At 34.1% G+C, this 15602-nt stretch overlaps 1 protein-coding gene across 1 annotated transcript in view; it reads left to right on the forward strand.

Moving 5' to 3' along the window:
- Positions 1-15400, forward strand: part of RSBN1L (round spermatid basic protein 1 like) — a 55469-nt gene extending 40069 nt beyond the window's left edge. The window contains exons 4-8 of the mRNA XM_034666979.1: positions 3991-4128; positions 5661-5803; positions 9317-9484; positions 10758-10866; positions 10948-15400. Coding sequence (XP_034522870.1) covers positions 3991-4128; positions 5661-5803; positions 9317-9484; positions 10758-10866; positions 10948-11589 — 1200 coding nt within the window. The 3' untranslated portion in view covers positions 11590-15400. The remainder of the gene's footprint in view (positions 1-3990; positions 4129-5660; positions 5804-9316; positions 9485-10757; positions 10867-10947) is intronic.
- The last annotated feature ends 202 nt before the right edge of the window (positions 15401-15602 follow it).

Below are 15602 nucleotides of genomic sequence, written 5' to 3' on the forward strand. Positions count from 1 at the left end.
TAAGTGGCTAGTATCTTAATAGCAAAACAGTTATTAAATCTGATGTGATCTGTTAAGCTTTGCACCTCTGCAAAATGAAGAGAGAATTAACATTTGTTGACTTCTTGCTGGGGATCATTCACTGTCCTAGGCCAATAAAGACCATTTGATATACCATCTTTGAACCATTGGCTGCCTTTATACTAAATTCTCATTTTGACCATTTGTGCCTGTCACATCTTCCTTGAATGCTTATGAGCTGTTCTGTACAAAATATTACTGTGGCAGTTATCAGATGCTCTAATTGGGGAAGGGGACTTTTTCCTTTATTGTACTGATTTTAAAATGAATAACAACACTTTCATCCTTATTTTAGTTGAAGTTGTTTGGATATTTTTGAAATAGAATGTTGACTAAATATCATTACCGGTTATATTTTGATTTGAAAGGCTATGCCAGATGTGATGGGAAATGGCTCCCTCTTGTGGCACACTCATTTATGTTAAATTTTAGATTGCCTCAGTAAGACTGTGATGAGCTAAACCTTGTTTTTTAAAATAAGACTTTCCCTCTCCTTTACCCCTCCCCTTAAAACACCCAGCAGAGTTGAACCAAGAGCCTCTTCTGCTCTCACCCCCTCAATTTTTGTTCTGATAACTATCCTGTTTTTGTATTTTCTTCAGACTGATGCTGATACTAGCTAGGAACATCTGTAATATCATCTGTATTTATTATGGTTCACTGTTATTCTGTGGAACTTTTAATGTCTTGAGATGTTGATAGATATGCTAAAACAACTATGAGAAAAACAGGTTTTGAAGTCACAATACTTTGTGTAATGCTGAGCCAAATAAGTTAGTTTACTGTGAGACTTCTCAGAAACCTCAATAATAGTTGGTGTGTGTGGTAAACCTCCCAAACAGAGGAGTTTCCAAACTTATTGGACTCCACAGAATCCTCTTTTCAGGGGCTGCCATATCAGGAAACATATTTTGGGAAACAGCAAGTTTCCAAAATTCTTCCCAGTTCTTCTTGCTTTTTTTAAATTACTTATAACCATATTTGTTTCTTCCTTTGTTGTAGCAATTTTTATACATAAAACAGTTTTAAGTCTTACAGATTTATTTTTGGCAGTGTATTCCCTGTCAGAAAAGCTACCTTATTCTTTTGGTAGCAGGCTGACCTCAGAGTCATAAGGTCTTTTGTTTATTTGTTTTAAAGATTACTTTTCATGTAATGAGTAATGAATAGGATTTTAATTTATTTTTTAAAGATTTTATTTATTTCAGAGAGACGGAGAGAGAAAGTGAGAAAGTACAGGCATAAGTTGGTGGAGGGACAGAGGGAGAAGCTGACTCCCCACTGAGTGGAGGAGGGGACAGCGATGCAAGGGCTCACTCCCAGGATCCTGGGATCATGACCTGAGCAGAAGGCAGAAGCTCAACTGACTGGCACCCCTAGGATTTTAGTTTAAACATAATTTAATTAAACAGTTCATTTCTAGTTAACCAAAATTTCTGAGATTTTGTTATTGGCACTTACTGGCAGTGGGTACAAGAAGTCTCCTATTTCCTGGTTTTTTTCTTTCCCTTTATAATATTTATAGAGAATATATGAGGGGTAAGATAAACATGTAGTCTTGATGTTGGTAGGTTTTTTTCCAGGGGTGGGGGAAGAGGGGGAAGGAGCTGGAGGGAGGAGATTTAGATTAAAAATGATCTATCTGTTCTAACAGGCATTATTTAAATATGAACTATTGAAATATAAGCGTTTGCAAATATATAAATAAGTATTCTTTTACTGTGTTGTCTTTTGAAAGAGCTATACCTAAATGGAGAGGAAAAATATGTGTACTCTTTGTAACAATGCGTTTTTCTTTTAGGAAGCCTACAGGATATGTTTTAAAGCAGTGATACATTTTGATATTTTCTAGTAATTTTTTAAACTGCATCAGAAAACTGATGGTATGATTAATGTTTACTGAAGTGAAAAAAAAAATAAGTAATCTCATGTCCAGTATCACGAGGATGTGAGGTTTTCCAGATAGGTGATTTTTCTAGATAATGGAAGCCTTTAGTTTTGGGTATCAAGATTTTAATGAAGATATACTTTTTCAGTCTAGGTTTGTCATTATGATGCTATAATACTGATGTCCTAGGGGAGCTGCAGCTATGTATGCTTGCTTCTTGCTACTCCTCCCCCTTCAAATTTGTAGTTTCTTATCCTTTATGATTTCAGAGGTTAGTGAGAATTGTGCCTAATGTAGAAACACGTGTCAGAAGAGAACCTTTTATAAATGTCTTACGGCATTTATTTCAGCTATCTACAGTCTTTAAACACTTATCTGTTTCCTCCCCTACCCCATTGCCTTCAGTTGTAATAGTTGGGTAGATGATTTTTGGAGAATTGAGGCTTTTTATCTTATGATAGTGTAGATTTAATTTCATTCCATGTAATAGGGGATATTTGTTAGTATTTAATAAAATAGGTGTCACCTAAACCAAGAACTATGTCTATTTTCTGAAAGGTGTGTGGATTGTATTCTTATATTTTAACTGCTTAAGTGCCATCTGTGTATTTTATCAAGAGATACATTTTTTAAATTTGATTGCATTGTTATATGTAATTTGCCATGTTTAAAACATTAATAATTCCAATTGACTTAGCGTATGTTTGAATATCGGGTTAAGCTAAAAAGTTGTGGTAAATGGTATGTAAGTAAAATGTATTTTATTTTTTAAGATCTATTTTATTTTTGAAAGAGAGCACATGCCGCACACATGGAGGGGGGAGAGGCAGAGAGAGAGGGAGAGAATCTCCAGCAGACTCCCTGCTGAGCACGAAGCCCTACCCTGGGTTCGATCTCATGACCCTGAGATCGTGACCTGAGCCAAGATCAAGAGTTCGATGCTTAAGCTGAGTCACCCAGGTGCCCCATGAAAAGAAGTTGTTTTGCTTTATAAGGATTCTTGTTTCCTAACGTTAGGATATGAAAAGGCATAGATTTCTTTGCAGGATTTAAATGTGCTTGCCAGAATTCAGGTAACAAGATTCTTTTTTTTTTTTTCTTTTCTTTTTTTAAGTGGGTGGGGAGGGGCAGAGGGAGAGAATCTTAAGCAGGCTCCACGCCCAGTGTGGAGCCACATGTGGGGCTTGATCTCATGACCATGCGATCATGTCATGACCTGACCCAAAATCAAGAGTCAGATGCTTAACTGACTGAGCCACCCAGGTGCCCCCAGGTCTCAAGATTCTTGAGGTGCAGGTTGTTTTATTTCACTTAATACCTGAATGCTACCCATTTGCTAGCATTGTGCAGGTGGCTTTGTAGCTTTATGTAATTATTAAATTTCCTTCAGCAGTCTGAGGTAAATCATTCCACTTAAGGAAACTAAAATTCAAGGAATTTATGTGATTTCTGAAGTGCACAAAGCTGCTAGATAGTAAAGGTAGGGTTGGGACCTAGCACTCCTGATTCTCATTCTCTAGTAGTTTTTCTCAGAGTTAATCATAGAAATGTAAACTGGATCCTAGTTAATACGGTATTATCTAGAAGGGAAGATCATTCCCGGTGGCCTTTCAGACATTCACAAACCACTGGTAATGGTTAAATGTAACATTTCAGGCAGTCTGCTTTTAGAAATTCCAATAAAAAGATATGAGCCGGTTAGGAAAATATAGGTATATGAACTTTTGAATATAAATTTTCATTGGCCTTCTAGATCAAATAATAAACTATTATAAGGAGAAGTTATAGACTGCTTATCTAGAATTACACTGTTTATCTTGTGTTTTCGTAAGCAGTATTTAGGAATAGCTAGAGAAAGTAAAATAGCCTGCTCTGGTATGGATTTTTTTTCATACCAGAAAAAATGTTTGTAAAGGCCTTTTTGTTTTGATTTGCTTACCTTATATTATGTTCTAATATTCTCAGACAATATAATTTGGTGTTACACAATGTTAGCAACCATTACCTTATTTATAACCTTTAATTAAATCCATATCCTTCAGGTAAAAAGAACATATTCTCACGGTACTTACAGAGCTGGCCCAATGCGACAGATCAGCTTAGTGGGAGCAGTTGACGAAGAAGTGGGAGATTACTTCCCTGAGTTCCTTGACATGTTGGAAGATTCACCGTTTTTAAAAGTAAGAGAAAACAATATCAAGCAGTCTGAATTGTGGGTGTCACTTTTATGCTGTGGGTGACACAAATCATAGTTGTTTCAGAAATATAATTCTTGTATAGTGTGTGTGCATGTGACTCAGATATTAATTATAATGGCAGAGCTAAGTGGTGAACCAAAAAATAACACTTGCTTGTTGCTGCCACTTTTGGAAATTAGGTTCCATCTGTTTATTAACTTTTTATAAACTGAGTACCAGAGGATTTAAGAAGTACAGGAAGGATGCCTACTAGATGTTTAGGACAAAGAATGGCAATTTGGCATTGTGGAAAACTGGCTTGGAAAATTACACATCTGTATTTCAATCTTGGCTCTACCTGGCTGGGTTGGGCAAGCCATTTAAACTTTTTGGACTTCAGTTTCCGCATCTATAAAACATTGCACTTAGACTAAGTAGCTTTAAGGCCCCTTTGAATTCTTTAAATGATTTCTAGCCAGATTCTTTTTATTTTTTCAGTAATGGCTGCATCCTAGAAAATATTTCAGTAATGGCTGCTGGGGCTATCCCATTGAGAGAGAAATTTCTGAGCTATGTAGTTAATCAGTTTCAGAGGTTAGAATGTGACAGAATCCATTTGTCTCTAATATTTGCCACGTAATCTGTTGTAGATCTATTCTTTTTTCACTTCTTCTTGTTCCATTTTCTTTTTCTAATTTACCTTTTCACTCCAATTCATTCCCCTTTCATTTCCTTTTTTATTCCTTTTAAACCTTTTGTTATTTTCTCTTTTTCCCAACTAGTGACATGATGGAATTTGATTGCATTTCTTTTGAGTGGTATTTTATTTAAATATTTATGTTTCAGATTTTAATTTTAAAGACAAATGAGCTAAATGCCTTGTTTTAGGAGAAATTTCACATGACAGTCCTACCCTTTCTTAAAAGGGGATGGGATGAATGGTTCTTTTAAATACCATTCTCACCATTTCATGGACAGTGGCCCTTAGACCATTTTTTTTTTTTTTAAGAGAAGTTGCTTTTAGACTTGCCACCTCTTTAAGAAACTATTAAACAGAAATAAATTTTGATTTTGATTTGGTTTTCCTTTTTGTTTTATTAGGTTTTCATTATAGCTAATCAAAGAGGTATCCATTTTTTTGAGATTCCTATTTTTTAAAACAAATTGTTCATTTTTATAGATTCTCAATGGAGAACACTTGCTTATTTTGCCAACTTATTAACATCATATGACCCTTATATTTGGTAGAAGGAGGAACAACAAATGATGAATATAGTGAATCATATTTCTGGCACAGTTAGAGGAGGGAGCCATCCAAGAAAAATTACTCCTGGTATGTTTGTAAGAGAATTTTTGAAGGAAAATGTATGCCTGCATAGGAATATATTCAATAGAGTTTTGTATTTCAATTGTATAAGTATAAAGGTATATATGAAAGTGTGTTAAGGGGGCAGTATTCTTTAATGTATATTTGAAGTATATTTGAAGATGCAAATTTGAAAATAATTGGTTTCTATGTAATTATTTGCCTCTAGTGTACACTGCCATGGGGGACACTATCTAGTCTAAAATTAGAGAGTCGAAAAGACAGTGATGATGGTCCCATCATGTGGGTACGCCCAGGAGAACAAATGATTCCTGTGGCTGATATGCCAAAGTCACCTTTCAAAAGGAAAAGGTATGTTGAATACAAATTTTTATTGCCAGGGATAGATATTTGTACATCGGGTGTGTGTGTGTGTGTGTGTGTGTGTGTGTGCTGAAAATTGGAGAAAGAAAAAAGGGAAAGTTTAGAGCATACTTGCAATGTGAATTCAAAAATGGCTACACATGCTAATGAATTTTTTAATAAAATATCAAATATTAATAAGGCTTGAGAAATGTGGGCAAATGACAATATATTGTAATTAGGAATGGAAAAAATGTCATTCACAGCAAAGGTATTGTAAACTTTTAGAATAAATTTAATAAAAAATATTCAGAACCCATACTAAGAAACCTTAAACATCTTCTGGAGGATATAAAATAATACCTAAACAAAGGAAAAGCCCTACTATATTCCAGATTGGATAAAACTGATAGTCCTTTGAAATTTTTAGCATTTTAGTTGAACTCACACTTCCAGCACTGGATTTAATGATTTTAAAGTTTAGAAGGTAGAATAAATAAAGTCAACAAACAGCCAAGAAAACGGTGAAAGAGAAGATAAGTGAGGGGAGCCTTGTGTTACTAGAGATTAAGAATTATTATAAAGCTCAAAAAGATCATTGGAATAGGGTAGAGTACCCAAATAGATCAAAGTATTTTGAGAACTTAATGTATGAGATAGATGGGGAAAGGAAGATTTATTTAATGAGTAATGCTGGCATAATTGAAGTCCATTTGAAAGAAAACAAAGCCATAGCCCCTACCTCGGATAAGAAGTAAGTTAGAGATTTGAACATAATAGATAAAAATTAAAATATAAGAATAAAGTTTTTAAACCTAGGAGAGACCTTTCTAAGCAAGATAAAAATATGTAATGACAATACTCTTTATGAGAGAAGAGTTAACAACAAAGTTCAGAACTAATGATATACTGAACTAAAACATTTGTAACGTGTGACAGACTTCATGAAGTTAATATACATAGAGCATTCCCAAATTGACAAGAAAAATGTAACACAACCCGGTAGAAAAATAGGCTTTAGCCAGTTATATTAAAAGAATTATGAGATATTATTTTTACCTATTACATTGGTAAAAAAAAGAGCAATAATATTATAGGCTGGTAGGTATGTGAGGAGACAGGATCATATATATATTGCTGATAGGTGAGCCGCTATCATCATTCTGTAAAAGTAATTTAACAATAGTTCATGAAGTTTAAAATACATACACACACACACACACACACACACACACTCACTCTCTCTCTCTCTCTCTCTCTCTCTCTCTCTCTCTCTCTCTTTGACCTAGCGCTACCACTTTTGGGAATCTGTCCTAAGAAATGAAAGCACTAAAGGTAAATGTATAAGAATATTAGTTGCAGCATTATTTGTAGTGAGAAAAAGAATTTAACATGGTCTGAATGCCTAGCAACAGTGGAATGGTTGAATTTTGATACATTCTTATTAAAAATATTTAAAAAACAAAACAAACCAAAAAAACCCTCAGTATCCATTCCTTTGGGTCTTCTAGCTGGCTCAGTCGGTGGAACATATAACTCTTTTAGACCTGCGACCACGTGAGTTTGAGCCCCACGTTTGGTATAGAGATTACTTAAAAAAATAAAATCTTAAAAAAATATATGGTGAAATAGTTCAAATAAATGAGTTAGTTATGTCTGTTGATCTGGAAAGATGTTCATGACATTTGAAAAGAGCAAAATACAGAGTAATATGCCAGTATGATTCAGTTTGTATGAAAAGAAACATGTAAGTGTATATTTATGTGAACACAGAAAAGTGTAGACAGAATGTACACTGAGTTAACATTGGTGGGAATGGTGTGGGTGATAGGTATCTTTTTTTAGATCTATAAAGATGTTTTATTAATTAGAGTGACTATTAATCTTGAAGGAAAAACCAGGGGAAATGATCACTGAGTAAACTGCAGGTTGCCTGAGGACAGGGTCCTGTGTTGTGCTTGTTACTTAATGTGTCTCTAGCACATAAACAGAGTGCCTGCTGCTTAATAAATATCTGTTGAATGAAATTTTTACAGGTTGATTTATACGTTGGTAGTAAATGATAAAATTGGTGTGTTTCTCAGTGGTTCTTAACTTGGATTTATAAATCATTTTGAGATTTGAAAGCCTCTTCCCAGAACAAGTACAGATATCCACAAAGTTTTACATGTAATTTAAGGGCGTTCACCAGCCCTCTGAGGAACCTGTCTGTATTTAAGGGATTAGAATCCATGTAAATGTGATGATTTCACATCACATTGTAGTCTGAGCAACTAATAACACTGCCCATGGCACTGTGCTAAATGCTTCATATAAAGTCTTAATTCATTAGAATGTGGTAATGAGACCAAAGTTGTAGGCTTGAAAACCTTTTAGCTTTCCATAGGAATCAAGGTCATCATCTAGCTTTGTGACACCTGTAGAACATCAATCACAAAGGGCAAAAAAAGTATGTTGTAACATCACCTGGGAGTGCATGTGTGTTGTGTGTGTGTAATATGACTGAAATACAAGAGTGCACAAAGAGCAGTAAGCAGTAGAGATTGAGGGTGGGAAATTGGAGAACTAAAAAGAGTGATTCTAGGGAAATTAGAGAATTAGTGAAGAGTGATTCTAGGGGTTTATATGAGGATTAGAGGAGAAAATTATGGGGGCAATCTGGAATTGTCCCTGAAAGCAACAGAAAAACTGTACAGATAAATGATGACTCCCAGACAAAGAAATTCTCACCCTTTGCCTTCTGCAGCAAAATTAGAGAGGGTTTTGCGTTGAATGAGGCTAAGTAGCAGCTTCTGTGTGCACATTTAGGAGAGCAGTACTCAGGGCCAACGGCATGTGGTTGTCTTTTAAGAGGGAGCTAAGGTTTTCTTTGTACCTCCAATAAATTCTGCATGTTTTGTGGAAGCACTTATTATTTGGTGTTTTCTTGCTGTTTATTTGGTGGTCTTTTCTCTCACTGGAATATGAACTCCCATGAAAGTGGGGAACTTGTCTTTTATATTTATTACTATCTTGTTCAGTACCTGCAGTGCCTAGATGGGACCTGGTATATAGTAGGTATTCTATTAATATTAATTAATCCATTTTTTAAAGTTACCTGTTTGTTCCGGATATATATCTTACTTTAGTCATGTGACTTGAATGGGGGCATGGTTCTGCAGATAGACCCAAACCTCATGTAAAGATTCTGGGCAGGGGAACTTTTGGGTAAACCACACCATCTGTAATTTAGTTGTCTATCCACCTTAAAGCTGCCACTTTTGTGAAGGGCATGTTAGAAAAAGGAGGGACTATATATCTGTTTTTGTCTGTACTTGTTCATTTTAAAAATAGAACCTGATTTGGGAGCAGGTGCTTCAAAATTTCCTTCTGTCTGAATTATGTGATTATAAATGCTTTGTGGCAATTAAGCCTCAGTACATCAGTACAAATGTTTGAAGGCAGTTAAACCTTAATACATGGGCCTGCCTCTCTCCCCCCACCTCCACCTTATGTTGTATATATGTAATTTTATTTTAACAGAACTACCAATGAAATAAAAAACCTGCAGTACCTACCTCGAACCAGTGAGCCACGTGAGATGCTCTTTGAAGACAGGACAAGAGCCCATGCAGATCATATAGGACAAGGTTTTGAACGACAGACTACAGCTGCTGTCGGAGTGTTAAAGGCTGTGCACTGTGGAGAGTGGTATATATTAACTATTGCTTTTTTAATTTGTTTTTGAACTACTGCTATTTTAATGAAAGGTTTTCTTGGCTTCTAAAATGTTTCTTGGGAAGTTTCTCAGTAATTCTCCTTACTGTAAGGAAAGTAAGTTTCATTTTTCACTGTATTTGGATTTCCTAATTGTATAATTGCACTAAAGATTTTCATTTGTTGGAATGTAGTTTTACTCTTTGGGTTTGACTGTAATAATTTCATTTTCTAAGTGACTGGACGTGAAAACAATTGTCTTAACTAAGTTAACTAAGATTAAAGAAGACCTAAGGTTCACTTGGTGCTTACTGTATCGTCATTGTCCCTGATGAGAAGCCTGCATCATTCTTACCCTTCTTTCCCTGTGTATTGATGTAATGTATAAGGTTTAGATATATTTTTAAAAAATTTTAAAGAGTTTATTTATTTATTTGAGAGGGAGAGATAGTGAGAACACAAGCAGGAAGGAGAGGGAGAAGTGGGCTCCCTGTCCCAGGACTCTGGGATCATGACCTGAGCCGAAGGCAAACCTTAACCAACTGAGCCACCCAGGAGCCCTAAGATTTAGATTTTATCTGTGGTTTTTAAAAATTTGTTTATGATTTGCCTTAGTATGATTTTTTTTTTTTGATTTATGTTGTTTGGAATTTCATTTCAAAATCCATTTTTGAGCATCTTCTGTAAAAATGTATTTGTATATTGCTAATTAATTGAAGAATTGGGGGATTTTTTTAGAATTATATTTAAAGACACTATTAACCCCCACAAATAGAGTGATAATAGTTTATTAGCACTTTTCTAATAGAATGTCTCTTAATTTATTAAGGGTTACTTAGGAATTTTAGGTATAACTACAGTTATATATGTCTTTATTAGAAGAAAGTATTCTCTTCTCCCTGTATTTACCTCTATTTTTTATATAGTAGTTTCATCTTTAGCATTTAATTTGTTGAAGTATTGACCTTTAAGACAAAGCCCTTAGTTTTTTGATTTGCGTAATTAACCAATTCAAATTATTTTTTCAAAATATAGTTATACATAGCTATAATAAAATGAGGTTAGTTGTTTTTATTTATGTTTAGGTCAAAACTCATGGTTTTATCCCTTTGTTTAAATATGTAAAGTGATCTTCTAATTACATTTTAACTTTATTTCTAGGTACTTTTGTTTTGACCATAAACTATTTTTGCTTTAAATTTAATAAGGACTTAACAGAGTAAAACATTAATGGAAGATTCTTCATTATCTCATTGTTCTTTTTTAGGCCTGCTCAGCCCCGAATAACCAAAGATGTAATTTGTTTTCATGCTGAAGATTTCTTAGAAGTAGTTCAACGAATGCAGTTAGATTTACATGAACCTCCACTATCCCAGGTATATCTTAAACCATTATTGTCTTCAGTTTAATTTTTATTGTAGAAAAGACTTAATGGTATTCCTGTTTCTTTTTTTTAGTGTGTCCAGTGGGTTGATGATGCAAAACTTAATCAACTGAGGAGGGAAGGCATCCGCTATGCCAGGATTCAGCTGTATGATAATGACATTTATTTTATTCCAAGGAATGTTGTTCATCAGTTCAAGACAGTTTCAGCAGTATGCAGTTTAGCATGGCACGTTCGGCTCAAGTTATATCACTCAGAGGAGGAGACTGCTCAGACTACAGCTACTCACGAAACAGGCACGTCACCAGATTCCACATCATCAGGTCTTGGACCACACACTGACCACGTGATTTGTGCTGTAAGCGAAACCTCCTTGGATTCTAATTTTTCAGACAAACTTCATTCTAAATCTGAATTACAGCAGATTAAACATGAACCTATTGCATCTGTAAGAATCAAGGAAGAATCTGTGAATGCTTATATTCCTGAAAAGACTAGAGCACCGAATAATATGGATGGCAAGAATGTTAAAGCAAAATTGGATCATGTTCAATTTACAGAATTTAAGATTGACATGGACTCTAAATTTGGAAATAGCAACAAAGATTTAAAGGAAGAATTGTGCCCTGGAAGTCTCATAAGTCTAGTTGATACAAGGCAACATAGTTCAGCACATTCAAATCAAGAGAGAAAAGATGATGACGTTTTGTGCTAAATTTGTACATACCATTTAAAATTCTTTTTTTTTTTTTAAAGTTAATGTAATAAAGATTCATGAATTCTGAAAGCAAGCCAAGGACTTGCTCCCAAGTCTGTTACAAAATAGAGTTTATGTAGCTTTGTAACATTCCTCAGTGCCTGTCCATAACTGTGAAGTATCAAAGCACTTAGGGCCAGATGCACTGTAAACATTACAGGTTTAAACAAAAGGAGTCTTTAAAAAAAATCATTTGATTTGGAATTGTAGGTTTTAGAATAGAGCTGACATTAACATATATATATATTTTTTGTAATATGAGCCAGAATTCTTTTTTGACGATATAAGGCTTTTCCATAGAGCTTATTTATACCAATTTTTTTTTTCATTTTAATGTGTCAGCCCTGTAGTGTAAATAGCTTTTAAAAAATCTTTTTAGTGTGATTTATACTGAAATGTGAGCCACTTAATAAAGGTTCATAATAATAAATACGTTTTCTGTTGGGTCTGCAAAAGACAGACTGACAATTCAGTTAAATCATTTATTTGGTCTATTATGTTTCTGCTGGTGTATCCATTTAGAGTGGTAATGGAGTGCAAATGTATGTATTCGAATCTAGTGAATATTTAAATTCCCCACACTGTGTAAGCATTTTTAAAACCAAGATTCAGTTATGAAAGCATATTTATATATGTGTGTATGTATGGGAATATATATAGATATGTATATCATATTTTGCATAACTTCTTAAATTGCTGAATAAGATGAATATGTGAAACTTCCTAGCCTCACTCTCTGGAATACATTTTAAAATATTTATATTCAACATTCAGAAAGCAGTTTAGGTAATAGAAGCAGTTTTATAAAGTTGGGAGAAACAAGGTCTGTTAGTGGTATTTAACTCTTGTAACTCATGAAGTTATGTGGCCAGATTACATAGCCCTAACATAAATCTTCTCTGTAGTGTTTGGAATGAGAAAGTTGAGAAAATTTTCTTACTAATAAGCACCTGTACTATATTTAATAGTAGCTAAGTAAAAATCTTTAGTTACAGAATGTTTAGTTGTGAGCAGTTAAAATCCTCTTTTACATTTTTCTCGCAGAATAGGAGAAAAGTATGACAAATATAAAATCTTAAGGGCCATGACTCAACTGCCATATACAGAGATATAACCAACAAAATAAGATGCGTTACCTCATTTTTCTAAGGATCCTTCTCCCTACCCTACCAAGGTAAACAACTTAGAGTACTGTTTTGTTTTGTTTTCCCAAAAAAAGCGCTGGAAAGTAAAATTAGGGTAGGAAACAGGATTACCAGTGCCTAGCTAAAGATTAAAACAGATCTCTTCAGTGATGGACTTCAGCACTATTTGAGACTGCTTCCACTACTGTAATTAAAAGTCAAACAAGTGTCTTAATGTATGCTTTGATATAAGGAACTCTGCTCATTGCACGTTTATTTTATTTATCTTTGGTATTTTTCTGGGCTCATATTTTGGTTGATGACTTTTAACTGAAATTCTTTGTGCTGTCTTTTGTTTAGTGTTGCTGTTGAGATTGTTTCTGCTCCAGCCTCATTTGTGGTACCCATAAAACTGCTTATCTTTATGGTTAGGGAGAAGCCACTTAAGAGGCATTTCACCAGAAAAAATCAATTGCAGCAGTGACGTCATTTCTGGCCCGCAGTTTAAAAGGATTAGGCAAATATTGTAGGAAATCTCAATGATTTATAGGACATCAATATATTTGCAATATAGGAATTTTCATGGGATAAGGAAGGTATAAATCATGATAATGTAAATAGGGATTTTGTTTTATATGTTACTGTCTTAGCCTGTTCCTCACCACTTTAATTTTCTCTTTTAAGCTAAACTTATTATTTGCATCTAACTTTTGGGGATATAAAAGTTCATAACAACCCAGTATTGAGGAATAGGAGAGCATGTGGTTAAAATGTTTTCTTTTTTTCAACTGAAGTGGTTAAAATGTTTTTTTTTTTTAATTGAAAGGTGATATATTTAACAATATTTTAGTTTTCCAGTAGTATATACATGAGATCATACAGTAAGAAAATGTTTTTAGGGTATCCCTCCAAAATATCTTGAGCCTTAAACTTTTAACTAAAAGACATATCTAAAACAACAGCAGTGGTTGCTTTTAGGTATAATTCCTTATATAACCAATACTCAAAACTTCTCCATATTTTGAAAATTTAATGTTTTGTAAAATGCATACATTTTGTACTTTGCATACAAAATGTATGCATTTTACAAAATAAATATATGAAATATAAGTCAGTGGGCTCAGATTTCAAGATACAGCTTTGTCACCTTGAATAATGTTATATCCCTTGTCTTCGGATGTAATCTAAGAACTTGCTGATTACCTTTGTTAAACACAAATAATTTCTATTTCAATATTGCATTATATTCATGGTTTTCTAGTTACTACATTCCAGTTCTTTATCTGAACACAAGTTTTTTTTTGTTGATATTTCCAGTTTCTTGGCCCAGAACGATAAAGCACTTAAGATGTAGTTTCTATATGATCTTATGCTATATAAACAATTATTATGTAAATTATTAAATCGATACACAGACCTTTAAAAAAAAACTAAGGTACCTCAGTGGTGTCTGCTACAGTGCTTTTTTTAAAATTACTTTGGTTCATACCCTTTTAGCCATCAAAGAAGTAGAATCCTTTCCATTCTCAGGTTAGCTGGTTAGCTAGCAAAAGAATTAAGCATTTGTGATATCTAGTTGAAAACTTGACTAAAGCCATATTCATTATCTCCCTTGTCCCTAAGGCTGCTGACCTTAAATAAAGATTAGGTTGATCTGGCACAACACTATGTGTGTGCATGTGTGTGCGTGTATGTAAGATTATTGGAAATACTATGTTTATTTCCACATATATTCATTTTCAATCCATTCTGTAACTTTAGGGAGGGAGGGGCCAGAGAAGGTAAGACAAATTTTTTTTCTTGTGTTCTGTCTTCAAGGTATGAACACTTCATACCTTGAAGTGTTCTTGAGTGTGAAACGTTTTTTTTCCCCAAATACTTATGGGAGGTGAGATCATTTTTGTAAATAATAGATTAGCACTGTTTTGGTAAATTTGCATTCAGTTATTTTGTTGGCAAGTTTATTGTCATGTAAAGCAAGTATCTAAAAATTCATTTTACATTTAGCAGAGATGCAAGATTTGTTTTTAGTTTGAGAGGAATTTTCCTTGTCTTCCACCTTTCAATAAATACTGAAATTGATAACTGTAATCTTTTTATTTGTTTTGTATTATTTTCTTATATTTGACATTTTATTTTCATCTTGTCATCTGTAAAATTTCTTGTTTCTCTGTCTTCAGCCGAAAACCATAAGATCTTGAAAGTGATTCTAATCCGAAAGTCTTTTTTTGGTCTTAAAAATTATCAAAAGTTGACTCATGCCAACCTAGAATACTGAGGATTATCTTAAGCAAGGCTGTTAAACTAGTTCGGTGTGGGTGCTGAGATGGCATGCTATAAATCACTTCCCTTCCCTCTAGACAGGACTATTTCTGTCCCAGGAGGGGAGGACAAAAGTGCATTGTTTTCAAAATACTTTTAAGCTGGTAAAAAGTGACATGATGGGTTTTAGGTCTTCAGAGTGATAGAAGAGCTCTGGATTATTAATCTTCCACCTGATGTAACTACTTTGATATGTAAACAGAATTTTATTTTAGAATGCCTTGTCTATTTCATGAAAGAGTTATGTTTGACATGTTTGGCACTGACAGTGTATGGCAGATAAAATAATTAAAAGGACAACTTGGAAGAAGTATAAATCTCTACCTCTGCTCTGGCTTTTCTTTCTTTATGCAATACTGCATATTGCAGATGGAAACCATCACTTTTTCAAATGTCAAACACAAGAGGCTAAAAGCAGAGATGCCTTTTCTTCTTTAAGTTTACTGATGTATGTTATATCTCTACTGGGAGATTAGGGAAAGGAGGGGATAACATCTTGCATTTCAGGTCATCTTCCCTTCTAGG

Source organism: Ailuropoda melanoleuca, chromosome 1 (assembly GCF_002007445.2).
Source record: "Ailuropoda melanoleuca isolate Jingjing chromosome 1, ASM200744v2, whole genome shotgun sequence".
Lineage (NCBI taxonomy): Eukaryota > Metazoa > Chordata > Mammalia > Carnivora > Ursidae > Ailuropoda > Ailuropoda melanoleuca.